The sequence below is a fragment of the Hippocampus zosterae genome, chromosome 2, assembly GCF_025434085.1.
Source record: "Hippocampus zosterae strain Florida chromosome 2, ASM2543408v3, whole genome shotgun sequence".
In the NCBI taxonomy this organism is placed as follows: Eukaryota; Metazoa; Chordata; class Actinopteri; order Syngnathiformes; family Syngnathidae; genus Hippocampus; species Hippocampus zosterae.
This window is the reverse complement of record NC_067452.1, coordinates 39288330-39301681: the sequence shown is the minus strand read 5'-3', so window position 1 is coordinate 39301681 and position 13352 is coordinate 39288330. Positions and strand designations below refer to the sequence as shown.

The following is a 13352-nucleotide window of genomic DNA, read 5'->3' as shown; positions in this document are numbered from 1 at the left end:
GTATGATGTCATCACTACGCGACAGACACTCATCTGTGTTAAATTAAATGTCTTGCACAATATACCCTCATCTGGACTGAAAATGTTGTGTCTGTAAGTTGTTCACGACATGACCGATGTAGTTTGAAAATGTGTTGATAGAAACACATTTTATACACAGCTTTTATTCCGTAAATGCATCGAAAACCCCCACAGCTGTGGATCAAGGTAAGGGCATTTAAACAGTGATATAAATACTGATACGGGGTTTAAGGCAGAAACAATTATGTATTGAGGCAGGCGTGTTAAGAAAAACTGTCATGATGCCGCGTCCCAAAACGTGGTTGATTAGTATCAACATAACTCGAAACAAAGTTTATATATTTTTTGTCAAGATCACTTTGTGTGTGTTATGTCATGGAATTGAATTGATCCTACAGTCAATGTAAATTTGCATATAATGTCGCAGTCTACCAAGCTGCTGAGTTGATCATCTTGACCGGTGCCTCCAGGTCAGCTCCCAGTCAGCAAAATTGGTCTGGCCCAGCTCTGGGACAGACACGGCACGTACACTCGGCTCACATACCTCAATGAATGACAGTCCTGCAGTGGCCTACGTCTGGCATTTATGATGTGGGCCGCATTCGGCCCAGATCTGAGCCGCATTGTAAAACCATTTCTGGCCCTACTCCGGCCCGACGCTGGGCCAGAACAGGTTCCTGATATCAGCCTGAATTCAACCTCAACTAAGCCACATCTTTCATGAGACATATTTGACCCACATTTAAAAGAATTCTCAAAAACAACTCTTATAAAAAGGCGTTTTAACCCGCTAAAAACGCCTTACTATACATGGTCGTTTTTTTCGGCTAAAGACGCCTTACTATACATGGTCGTTTTTTTCGGCTAAAAATGCCTTACCATACATGGTCGTTTTTTTCGGCTAAAGACGCCTTACTATACATGGTCGTTTTTTTCGGCTAAAAATGCCTTACCATACATGGTCGTTTTTTTCGGCTAAAGACGCCTTACTATACATGATCGTTTTTTTCGGCTAAAAATGCCTTACCATACATGGTCGTTTTTTTCGGCTAAAGACGCCTTACTATACATGGTCGTTTTTTTTCGGCTAAAAACGCCTTAGTATTCATGTTACTTTATTTTCGGCTAAAAACGCCTTACTATACATGGTTGTTTTTTTCGGCTAAAAATGCCTTACCATACATGGTCGTTTTTTTTCGTCGGAAAACGCCTTACTATACATGGTTGTTTTTTTCGGCTAAAAACGCCTTACTATACATGGTCGTTTTTTTCGGCTAAAAACGCCTTACTATACATGGTCGTTTTTTTCGGCTAAAAACGCCTTACTATACATGGTCGTTTTTTTTCGTCGGAAAACGCCTTACTATACATGGTTGTTTTTTTCGGCTAAAAACGCCTTACTATACATGGTCGTTTTTTTCGGCTAAAAACGCCTTACTATACATGGTCGTTTTTTTCGGCTAAAAACGCCTTACTATACATGGTCTTTTTTTTTTCGTTGAAAAACGCCTTACTATACATGGTCGTTTTTTTCGGCTAAAAACGCCTTACTATACATGGTCGTTTTTTTTTCGTTGAAAAACGCCTTACTATACATGGTCGTTTTTTTCGGCTAAAAACGCCTTACTATACATGGTCGTTTTTTTCCGGCTAAAAACGCCTTACTATACATGGTCGTTTTTTTCGGCTAAAAACGCCTTACTATACGTGGTCGTTTTTTTTCGTCGGAAAACGCCTTACTATAAATGGTTGTTTTTTTCCAGCTAAAAACGCCTTACTATACATGGTCGTTTTTTTTCCGCTGAAAACGCCTTACTATATATACATGGTCGTTTTTTTCGGCTAAAAACGCCTTACTATACATGGTCGTTTTTTTCGGCTAAAAACGCCTTACTATACATGGTCGTTTTTTTCGGCTAAAAACGCCTTACTATACATGGTCGTTTTTTTCCGGCTAAAAACGCCTTACTATACATGGTCGTTTTTTTTCGTCGGAAAACGCCTTACTATACATGGTTGTTTTTTTCCAGCTAAAAACGCCTTACTATACATGGTCGTTTTTTCCCGGCTAAAAACGCCTTAGTATTCATGGTACTTTATTTTCGGCTGAAAACGCCTTACTATACATGGTCGTTTTTTTTTGTCTAAAAACGCCTTAGTCTTCATGGTCGTTTTTTTTTTGGTCTAAAAACGCCTTACTATTCATGGAAGTTTTTTTTTCCGTCTAAAAACGTCTTACTCCACATGGTCGTTTTTTGCGCTGAAAACGCTCAATACTGGCTGGCCATATATGGGCCGGAGTTGTAAATTGATTCCTGGCCCAAATACTTCACTCCACAACTGGCCCACATCTGGTTTGCCAGAGTCATGCCAGTGCCTCCTTTGCCATTCCTGGGTTCGGCCCACATGCATTATGCCAGTGCCGACTCAAGGCCAGCTGTGCCAGCTTCATGCCGAATCCGGGCCAGATGCCTTTGCTGACTGGGCTGGTACTGTACATTCGGGTACACTGGAAGCGGGGTATACGTGATTTGGGTTTTTCTCAAAACTGAACCAGTGTGACTTTGGTGATACGTCGCCTGGATACTACTGTGGACATCCATTCATCCATCCATTATCCGAGCTGCTTATCCTCACGATGGTCGCGGATGTGCGGGCGCCTATCTCGGCTGTCTTCGGGCAGTAGGCGGGGGGGTACACCCTGAACTGGTTGCCAGCCAATCACTGGGCACACAAAGACAAACAGCCATTCACAGTCACAATCACACCCAGGGACAATTCAGAGCGTCCAATCAGCTTGCCATGCATGTTTTTGGAATGTGGGAGCAAACCGGAGTACCCGAAGAAAACCCACACAGGCACGGGGGAGAACATGCAAACTCCACACAGGAAGGCCGGAGTTGGAATCGAACCCGGTACCTCTGCACTGTGAAGCAACAATAATACAAAGCACACTCACAGATAAAAAAAGGTTTTTACATTTCATGCTGTGATGTTTTCAGTGGAGAGAAGCTAACACATTTAAGAAGAAACATGCTAGCAAGAACACGTTGGACCTTAAATGCGGTTCCAAAAAAAAAAATCTGAAACTTCATTTTTTGTCATGAACGAAATGGCAACTCGGCTTTCACTTGGATGGCACTTTTCTGCAGTCAAGATACTCAAACTTATTACATTCCGTCTGCCGAACAAAGAGCGCGTTCTGCTTTTCCTTCTGCAGCTCTCGGGTGGATGAACGCCACGACTTGCGATTTGAGCGGCGCCTCAAAGACTCCATGTCTTTCTTGGTAAGACTTTTGCGCAGCATGGGCCACGCGTTTGCGTCTTTGTCAAATCCATCTTCTGAAATTCAGGACTGTATTCTAGACTTATACGTCATAACGTTGATATCTGCGACTCATTTGTTGGGAAATGAAATCGGATAGGAAGTCGGTTTCTATGCAGATTGGACTCAAGTACCGATGCATCACAAAAATAGTCCTTAATGCCGCTCCGAGAGAAATGGCCTTTTTTTTTTCTGCCACGATATTCACGTGGAATAATTGTTGCATTCAGCCATCTTGTTGCTCAGCTACTTTCGAATCCAGAGGTCATCAACGTGGCCTGTTCCAAAAATGTCTCACTGATGATGACGCAATGATGATTTCCCGGGATTGTTGTCGTACTGATTGCTTGAAAATGCCAACGCTGGCCAAGTTCCAGAAATATACATTTGTGCATGTACAGTAATCCCTCGCTGTAACACTGATGTTTTTTTTTTTTTGGGGTTTGTTTTTTGTGGTCTGCATCCCGATTGGCTCACGGCCTTTTCGACTAAATGTCGACAGCCTCATTGCTATTCAGCTTGGCAAATTTTTCTCCATGAAATTGGTCGACCAACGATGGATTTCCTGGAGATCGATGAGTTAATCGATCCATGATGATAAATCATTCACATGATCAATGTCATCACGTCAACGACTACCGTGAATCGCGATTTTTTTTTTTAATGACTTTCAGCACTCACCCCACACGGCTCGTATCCCACGCGGGAAGCTTTTCTGCACTATGCTACCCCAAACCCCGCCTCCGCCGTCCCCTGCATGACAAGCACCTTCTACCCCAGGCTCCGCCCCCTTTGTTCACCCTTTCCCGTCGGCGGGTGTCTCACCTGTGCTTGCCTCCCCCCCCTGCTCCTCCTTCACCAGGACTGCTCCTGCATCTCCCACACTCAGGTCCAGCCCATGGACATAGAGGAGTGCTACGAGGACACCGGTCAGCATCGCTCGGTCAGTAGCACCGGGGCGGACAGAAAGACGCATGATGGACCCCTTGCGGCTTTGTTGACCCCGTCCGCTCGCTTTGCGTTCCCGTAATCCAAATTGAGACGGCTGACCCCGTCGAAGCCTCAAGTTTATGTCGGTGTAGTAGCTGGTCTTTCTTGATTTGTCTCGGCACGTACGCATGCGGGGGAAATGTGGGTTGTGGCCAAATCGCAAGAAATGGGGGTTAAAACGACATTGTGTCGCGTTAGAAACGCAGTCTTCAATCCCTTCGAGTGGGTTTTTTCCCCCACAATTTTCATTCATTTTGATCTCAAAATGGTGCCGTTGAACCGCAGGGCTCCGGGAGCACCCCTCCACACCCGACGGTGGGATGCGGCGACGGCAACGTGGCGCCATTGTCAGCAGAGCCTGCCCATTACCAGTTCCTCCTTGAGCTTGGTGAGAGAACTGGCAATGGACTTATTTTGATGATTATTGTTCTTGATTTTACTGTTTGGTGCTTTCTACCGCCTTTTATTACCGATTCGTTACTTACTGTTTATTGTGTATGTTAAATCGCTCAATGTACAGCACTTTGTATGCAGCGATGGCTGTTTGAAAGTGCTCGAGAAATACTCTTGACTTGACTTACTGTTGATTATTTTACTTTTATTGAACCGGTTACTTGAAGTCATACTTGACTTGAAAAGTCACTGATAACGTTCATTCATTCATTCATCTTCCGAGCCGCTTGATCCTCACTAGGGTCGCGGGGGGTGCTGGAGCCTATCCCAGCTGTCCTCGGGCAGTAGGCGGGGGACACCCTGAATCGGTTGCCAGCCAATCGCAGAGACAAACAACCATCCACGCCACCCCTCACACCCAATTAGGGACAATTTAGAGTGTTCAATCAGCCTGCCACGCATATTTTTTGGAATGTGGGAGGAAACCGGAGCACCCGGAGAAAACCCACGCAGGTCCGAGGAGAACATGCAAACTCCACACAGGGAGGCCGGAGCTGGAATCGAACCCGGTACCTCTGCACTGTGAAGCCCACGTGCTAACCACTGGACTACCGGGCCGCTCATTGATAACGTCTTCATTTGAAAGGCAACACGTTAGAAAAGTGACTTTATAGATGCCAACAACTCTGCTTAACATAACATTGGCAACCCGTTTTGCCAATATTCGATTGGATACTTCCATTTTTAATTGTGACATTAAAGAATCAAGAATCTTTTGTACTTAAGTCAAAACTGAAGACAACCTTTTTCGACTTAACAATTCCCGGTACTTTTATTTAGGTTAAAAAAAAAAACAATTCTGATGGAATTTATACATGGCCACTCGTTCTTAGAGTACAAAAGTCTTTCTAGACTCAACATCAATTTTTTTTTAAAGTAAAGGCCTGACATATGCATCCATCCATCCATGATATAAACGACTTTATCCTCATGAGGTTAACCCGTAACCTGTTGCCAGCTAATTGCAGGGCACACGGAGACAAACAACCATTCACACTCGCAATCACAGCTCGGGACAATTTGGAGTGATCACTACCCTGCATCTTTTTGGAATGCGGGAGGAAGCCGGAATACCCAGAGAAAACCCACGCAGGCATTTGATTGATTGATTGAACGTATCTTGAGCGGCCCACGGTAGCCCAGTGGTTAGCACGTCGGCTTCACAGTGCAGAGGTACCGGGTTCGATTCCAGATCCGGCCTCCCTGTGTGGAGTTTGCATGTTCTCCCCGGGCCTGCGTGGGTTTTCTCCGGGTGCTCCGGTTTCCTCCCACATTCCAAAAATATGCGTGGCAGGCTGATTGAACACTCTGAATTCTCCCTAGGTGTGAGTGTGAGTGCGAATGGTTGTTTGTCTCCGTGTGCCCTGCGATTGGCTGGCAACCGATTCAGGGTGTCCCCCGCCTACTGCCCGGAGACAGCTGGGATAGGCTCCAGCACCCCCCGTGACCCTAGTGAGGATCAAGCGGTTAGGAAGATGAATGAACGTGATCTTGAATGACCAATTCCAACGGTTCACAACGCATTTAGGAGCGTTACTAGTCAGAAAGATGTTGATCGGATCGTCGGATGAAGCTTTTAAAAATCAACTCGGCTCGGCAGAGCAGGGGATGTCGCGGACCGGCTGTCGTGCAATGTCAAGGTTGTGATCGGTCCGTCACGTGTGCGACAGGGTGGGGTTTCAACAACCTGAGCCAGGTGCGCATGGCCCGTCACACTCCAACTGGGCAACTGGTGGCGATAAAACAAACCAACTTGGATGAGTGCACGGAGGAGGAGCTGCTACAGCTCCTGGTGAGACCCGAGTCCACTTTGGGGTTCGGATCAGGGCCGGAATTTGTTGATCCGCAAGGAAATTTGGGATTTTTATCGTTGGATGTCCCCCCCCCCAGAATGAGGTTTTCCTGTCCAGGCGGGTCCGTCACCCAAACCTGCTGACGTTCCGACTGGTCTTCAGCTCTTGCTGCCAGCTGTGGGTCCTTACGCCGCTCATGGCCTACGGTCAGTTCATACCGATCCGCAAAAGCTCCCGGCCGAGGCATCCGTGGTGAGAGCTCGTGCACCCCTTCCATCCCGCTCGCAGGCTCTGCACACTTTCTCATGAGAACGTATTTCCCTGATGGAATGAGCGAGTCCTTAATAGCGTACCTCCTCTATGGCGTCTTGCAAGCGTTGGACTATCTGCACTGCATGGGCTACGTTCACAGGTAGGTGTTGGCTTTTTTTTCTCCTCCATTTATGAAAACGCAAGACCCGTCCCCCAGCCAATTCGTAATAATAGAAACGAGACAAGCAATTCTACCCATTTTCCTTTCAGCAAAATTATGGAAAACGACTGACTGGTTGTGTTTTTGTTGCTGTGAGTATTTAAACGATGAGTAGTCCTCCGTGTTTGTACTCGGTTCCAGTTTTTGTGTGTCTGGACTACATCAGGGATGGGACACTTCAATGCTGGATGGGGCAACAATGAGTCTTCAACACTTCTAGGGAGTGACAGAGAACCAGTAACTTCCTAACCAGCAATATTTGCCATCTAGTGGTTAAAGATGATATTGCAACATAAAACTATAGAGCAGACCCCTGATATTCAGGAGGGGGGGGGGCGAGCCCGCCTGTGCATGGTGAAAATCCACATGCAATTGATGGCCATTCAAGTGCATTTTTGAGAGGGGGTGGGCACTCAAAGTTTTTTTTTAAAGGCTGATAAACTTGAAATGTGTTTTCCACAAAAGGTTGTGGTTGATGCTGAAAGTTTGAGTGAGCAGTTAACGAAATCGACCGGCCAACCTGCGTTCAAGAAACGGTCAAAGGTTGAGCATACAAACGCTCACCCCCCCCTAAATGCTCTTTGATGCATCAGGGGTGTGAAGGCCAGTCACATCCTCTTGTCAGAAGAAGGCCGCGTCTACCTGTCGGGGCTGCACGGCGTTTACAGTATGATGCGTGAAGGGAAGAGGATGAGGGCGGTGTTCGACATGCCCCACCACAGTCCCGCCCTGCTGCCCTGGTTGAGCCCCGAACTACTGCAGCAGGTCAGTTCTTGCCTTGCCACAGGGCGGGGTTCTTTCGCTGATTGGTCCGCCTTTTTTTAAAAGTTTTTTTTTTGGTTTTTGTACCTTTTTGCCGTGTCCCTCGGTAGGATCTCCACGGTTATGGAGTCAAGTCTGATATCTACAGTTTGGGTATTGCCGCCTGCGAGCTGGTGAGCGGCAGGGTGCCCTTCCAGGACATGGCACCCACTCAGGTAAAAATCAGGTGGCAAAAATTCTCACGCTCTCTCACTCTTAAGTCCCCTTCACACCCTCAAGCGAAAATGAATACCGTATTGGCCTGAATATAAGACGGTGTTTTTTTGCATTGAAATAAGACTGGAAAAAGTGGGGGTCGTCTTATAATCAGGGTCGAGACGTGATCCCCATTCACGACGCTAGATGGCGCCAGATATCATTGAATCGAATGCTGAACTCGTCTCCCCAGGCCTATGCAAACCCATCACAAGAATAAAAATAAAAATAGCAGTAGCACGAAGACAAAAAAAAATAGCGGTAAGAAATAAAAGGGAAGAAAATAATAGAAGAAATAACAGCTGAGGAGAAGTTATGGTGTAAACGTCAATATGCTTTTTCTCTCAAATATATTGTCATAATCATTTGTTTCAGTTGTACTGTAATTATTTTCTGTATAAAAATTAATTTGGTGTTCAAAAAGTCTTTTTTTTTAAACTTGAGTCTTGAAAAAGAGGGGTCGTCTTATAATCAGGGCCGTCTTACATACCGGCCAATACGGTATATGTCTTCTAAATTTGACACGCCGCAACCAAGAATATGAATCATGACTTTCCAAGTGGACTTACTGAATTTTCAAGGTGGAGGGCGCTCCTCTCGCAGAGGTGGGCATCGTCAGTCCGCCGAGTCCGTCAGTATTTCAGGCGGGCCCAGTCCGTCCGTTCATCAGTGACAGCCAAACGGGGTCGAGAACGGACTCATTGGTAGCACGTCATGCGCAGGTGCCGCACACCTGACACGCAACCAAAGACATAAATCACACCATGTTGGATACACGACTCAATGACACGTGTCCCATATTGGTTTGATTTCACCAAAATTAGGATCGGCTGTCACCGACGAGGTACGGCCTGGGCCCATGTGGGTCGGGCTGAAATACTAACTAAGAGTAACGGACGGACGGAAAGCGGCTCGTCTGGAGTCCTGCATTTGAAAGCCCCCGACCCTAACAGCGATAAACCTTAACCCGATTTTGAAACGGATTCATCTAATGCTACACTCGCGCTTGGTGGCGTACGCGGTCCTGCTTTTGTGACATTTTGGGGTGTTTGTGGGTGCTGGTCACCACGTTCGCTCAATGTGTGGGGCGGGTTTAGACTCTGCTCCTGAAGCTGCGCGGTTTGCACCGTTGCCTGACCGACACGGCTTTCTTCCCACTCGGCGAGCTGGGGGCACTGAAGGTGTCCCGTTCCGGGGTGGACTCCGGCATGGGAGAGAGCGCGACTCACAGTACCGGCGCTCCTCCACCCGCCACGGAAGGACCTCGGAGTCCCGGACCCAAAAACCAATCTGCCACCTTGCACAATTTGGTGCAACTGTGTCTGCAGCAGCAGCCCGAGCGCAGGTTTCGCTCAGCCGTTGACACTCAATGAAATTGTGGGAATCGGCGGCTTTAAAGCTCACCTCAGGATTTTGTGCTCCTTTCAGACCGACGGCCTCTGCCCTCATGAGCCACGCCTTCTTCAAACAGGTAGGTTATTTTGTATGGAGAGGGGCCAAAATGAAAAATCAATCAAATTGTTGTTTTTCCTCATTACTCGATTGCGATGGCAATTCAACTCATTCAGTAGCAGCCAATTCTGGACCGAGTCTGAAAAGACGTTTAAAAACGTCTTTGGGAGTGAATGAGTTTTAAAATGCAATATGTTTTTTTTCTTCACATGTGTTTTTAACAAACATAAGCACTACATTACAAGAACCATATCTGATTTATTCCACTTCAATCTTTGGGGCTTATCGGAGAAGTTTGGGGGAACTCTGGAGGAGAAAAGAAACGGGAGTCCTTTTCTCCTTTCTGTGTCTTTAAGTGGAGACGTTGACCGCGGGTCATTAAAAAAAGCCATGAAAACGACTTGGCGAAAGTTAAGGCCTTGAATGGTATTCAAAGTATTTTTTTAACACATTGTCCAGAAGCATGAAACTAAATGAAGACACCGTTGGTTGGCTGCTGGTTAGCAGTTAGCATGGTTAGCTAGGTTGCTACAGTTCTCAAAGGGCTTTGCGCGGGCATTCCCAGGCCACAATCCCTTTGATAGCCAAGAGTCGAGTGTCTGGCCGGGTTTTCACTCGGAAGTGACTTCCAAGATTATTTATTTTATAAGATTATCTTAACTTCTAAGATTATATCTACATTTGTGGAGACTGGGGAATGGTTAAAATGTAAAGTACAATGAACAAAACGGGCACTAGTCCACGAGTTGCTTCATGTTCCAATAAATTTGCTCTTAATTTGAAAAGAAAAAAAAACGAACAAAAATAAGTACCGGTACTGAACCGATATCCACCACCGTGTGAAACGCTAATGATGCTAATCACGCTAACCATGCGGTAAATTGAACAATTTTAAGCGACCGACAGCCAAAGAAAAAAAAAACCTGCCTTTAAAAACGATTCCATTAGATTTGCTGATACCTGACACAATGTCGCGCTTGCCCAGGTGAAGAGGCACACCAGAGACTCCTTCCTCAGCCTTGTGTACCCAGCGGTGCCGCTCAGTAGCTCCGAGGTGGCGCTATTATCATCGTACCCCCCGAGCCCCAACTGCCACTCTCCAACGGCAGTCACGGCGGGTTGTGTCGAGCCGTCCTGGGATTTCTCCTAAAAGGCAACCGAATGGCCTCATCTGCTGTGTTAAAGGAACAGAAAAGGGAAACATAGGGGCGGTTGTAAATTAACAAAGACATCCTGGGTGTTACATACCCCCCCCCCCCCACTCACCCCCCACCATACGTACTGTAGCTCTTGTGACTCTTTAGAAATAGTGCTTGCGTTGTGAAGGGTGTGAAATGCCGTTTGTGTTACTTACCATTAGGAATGAAGCCCACAGTGGATAGAACACGTCGACACACCTGTTCAAAAGCCATTTTATTTCCCCTTTTCTCCTCCACTTGAGTTGTACGGGTTATATAGGGCACATTCGTGATGGATAAAGATTTGAAATGCCTTATCGCGGTCCTTTTTTTTCCTCTAAATATCACTGGTGTTCGAACAGCGGCTTGTCGTCTTTCTAGCTAACATATATGTGCTTCCGTCATAATTTAATAACCGCAATATATCACTCCGTTACATATACCTAATGAACACTTTCAGATAAAACTCCAAGAGGGATTCGAACGATTGAATAGAAATCGGCGCTACCAAGTCAATTGGACGCTTCCCGTCACCGCTTATCACTCTCCGCGTTTTACCCTTTTGAATCACTCGGCAATTTACAAGTCGAAGTGGTGAAACAACGGAGGTGGCCCTACCTCATTTGACATGGCCTTTGAGCAAAAGGGGCGGCGTACAAAAACGAAGAAAAGGCCGCATCCCCGCTCAATCTAAGTCACCTTCGCGTCAGGTGTACTTTTTAACCACGAGTAAATAGCCAACGTTTGTTTCCTGCCCTGATCATGAGCCAAAGAAGAAACGCGTCCGTGAGCGAGCGATGCCGCGCGACATGCTTCACGCGGAGACCTCTGTGGAACTGTGATCATGTGCACTGTGATGTAAAGTACATATCAAAGATGAGAAGGAGACAATTCAACATATTATTAAACCAATATGCAAGTTGTTTGGCTTTTGTCTTGTCTTAACACCTTGACATAAAATCTAACGACGTGGTTCAAAAAACATTTCCGAAGCGACAAAACAATTGTACTTTTCATTTGACAATATTTTCCCGTGTGAGTTTTGATTACAAAATCTTCCATGCTAAAAAGCCTTCCCGGTGGTCAAAATTCATTCATTCATCTTCCGTACCGCTTGATCCTCACTAGGGTCGCGGGGGGTGCTGGAGCCCATCCCAGCCGTCTCCGGGCAGTAGGCGGGGGACACCCTGAATCGGTTGCCAGCCAATCGCAGGGCACACAGAGACGAACAACCATCCACGCTCACACTCACACCTAGGGACAATTTAGAGTGTTCAATCAGCCTGCCATGCATATTTTTGGAATGTGGGAGGAAACCGGAGCACCCGGAGAAAACCCACGCAGGCCCGGGGCGAACATGCAAACTCCACACAGGGAGGCCGGAGCTGGAATCGAACCCGGTACCACTGCACTGTGAAGCCGACGTGCTAACCACTGGACTTACCGGGCCGCCTGGTCAAAATTAATGATGCTAAAAAAAAAGATTTTACCCAGGGGAGTTTGCACGCTTGATAGCAACATCTGAACAGCCTCGACAACAAAGTAAGTTTTGCATAGACAAGAGATGGAATTTTATTTGAGGACAGTGCTGCCAACATTCATATGTAAAAGTGAGGTCCGGTGTCCACAAAGACGGGGCTTGGTTCAGGTTGCGCCCGCAACTTTGGTTAGTTCTTGTCAAACGGACAGAGGGAAGGCAGTGTTCTTCTGTGTGGGAACAAGGACGATGTTTGTAACAACCGTGACAGTGTCCGAGTCAGAAAAAAAGTGGAAAAAAAACAACTGACATGGTGTTGTCAGGTTTAGTGTGGCAACCTCTAAAAGTTAGAAAGACGAGAGGGAATCATAAAATGCCCGCTGACTTTTGCGCACGCCGCGACTCTCATAGCCCCGCTAGCTTAGAAACAAATAAATAGAACATTTACAGCAGGCATGTCCAAAGTCCGGCCCGGGGGCCAAATCCCGGCCCGCGGTCGAATTTCATCCGGCCCTCGGCCCCTGTCATAAAATCAGTGCCGTCCGGCCCGCAGGTTGGGCGCAATGGAACACGTGTTGCATTGACTGAGGTCTCGTCGACTGGTGAGTGATGTTTCATAGAGTACTGCTTCCCTCTAGTGGCTAAATGAGTAATAGCATTCACTAAATGAGTAATAGCATTTAGAAACGAGAGGGCATCACTCACGAGTTAACAAGACATCACTCCGTTGTTGAAATTAAAAATGGAAATGTGAAACAGACTGGCTTACTAAAATTTGTTGAACAGTATTGTTGTCCACATAAAATCTGGCCCCTTTGGCAGAAAGTTTGGACACCCCTGATTTACAGCATTTACATTGACGCCAAATTACGAATTGATGATGGGCCAATCGCAGTGACCGAATACTGATGGCAACAAAATATTTCAACCGCAAATTATAACAACGTGAATTCTTCACTCGCCCCCGAAGAACTGAAAAACATTCGAACTCGCGGGATGTGTCGTGCCCATCGTGAAATTCAGCGGAGAATCGATGAAGCCGCGTGATTCACAACAGCTAGAAATATTTTAAAAATCACAACTTTCATATGACCCTCCATCAGCAATCGACGACCGATCGCCTCGGGGACCGGATTCCAAAAAGTTCCGCGATCGCCCGATAGGTCCGCTTAAA

The 13352-nt window shown here is 46.4% G+C and overlaps 1 protein-coding gene across 2 annotated transcripts; it reads left to right on the top strand.

Annotated features, from left to right (window-relative positions):
* Nucleotides 1-4: 4 nt before the first annotated feature.
* On the top strand, nucleotides 5-11011 carry stradb (STE20 related adaptor beta). 2 transcript variants are annotated; one of them, XM_052059253.1, is made up of 12 exons: nucleotides 5-207; nucleotides 3242-3308; nucleotides 4209-4289; nucleotides 4622-4724; nucleotides 6460-6581; nucleotides 6680-6788; nucleotides 6871-6994; nucleotides 7648-7819; nucleotides 7927-8031; nucleotides 9169-9416; nucleotides 9500-9542; nucleotides 10509-11011. In XM_052059253.1, the coding sequence occupies exons 2-12, from the start codon at nucleotides 3297-3299 to the stop codon at nucleotides 10671-10673; spliced, it is 1284 nt and encodes a 427-aa protein (XP_051915213.1). In that variant the 5' UTR covers nucleotides 5-207; nucleotides 3242-3296; the 3' UTR covers nucleotides 10674-11011. The 2 variants fall into 2 exon arrangements, with proteins under 2 accessions (XP_051915213.1, XP_051915214.1); XM_052059254.1 differs by lacking the exon at nucleotides 7927-8031.
* The last annotated feature ends 2341 nt before the right edge of the window (nucleotides 11012-13352 follow it).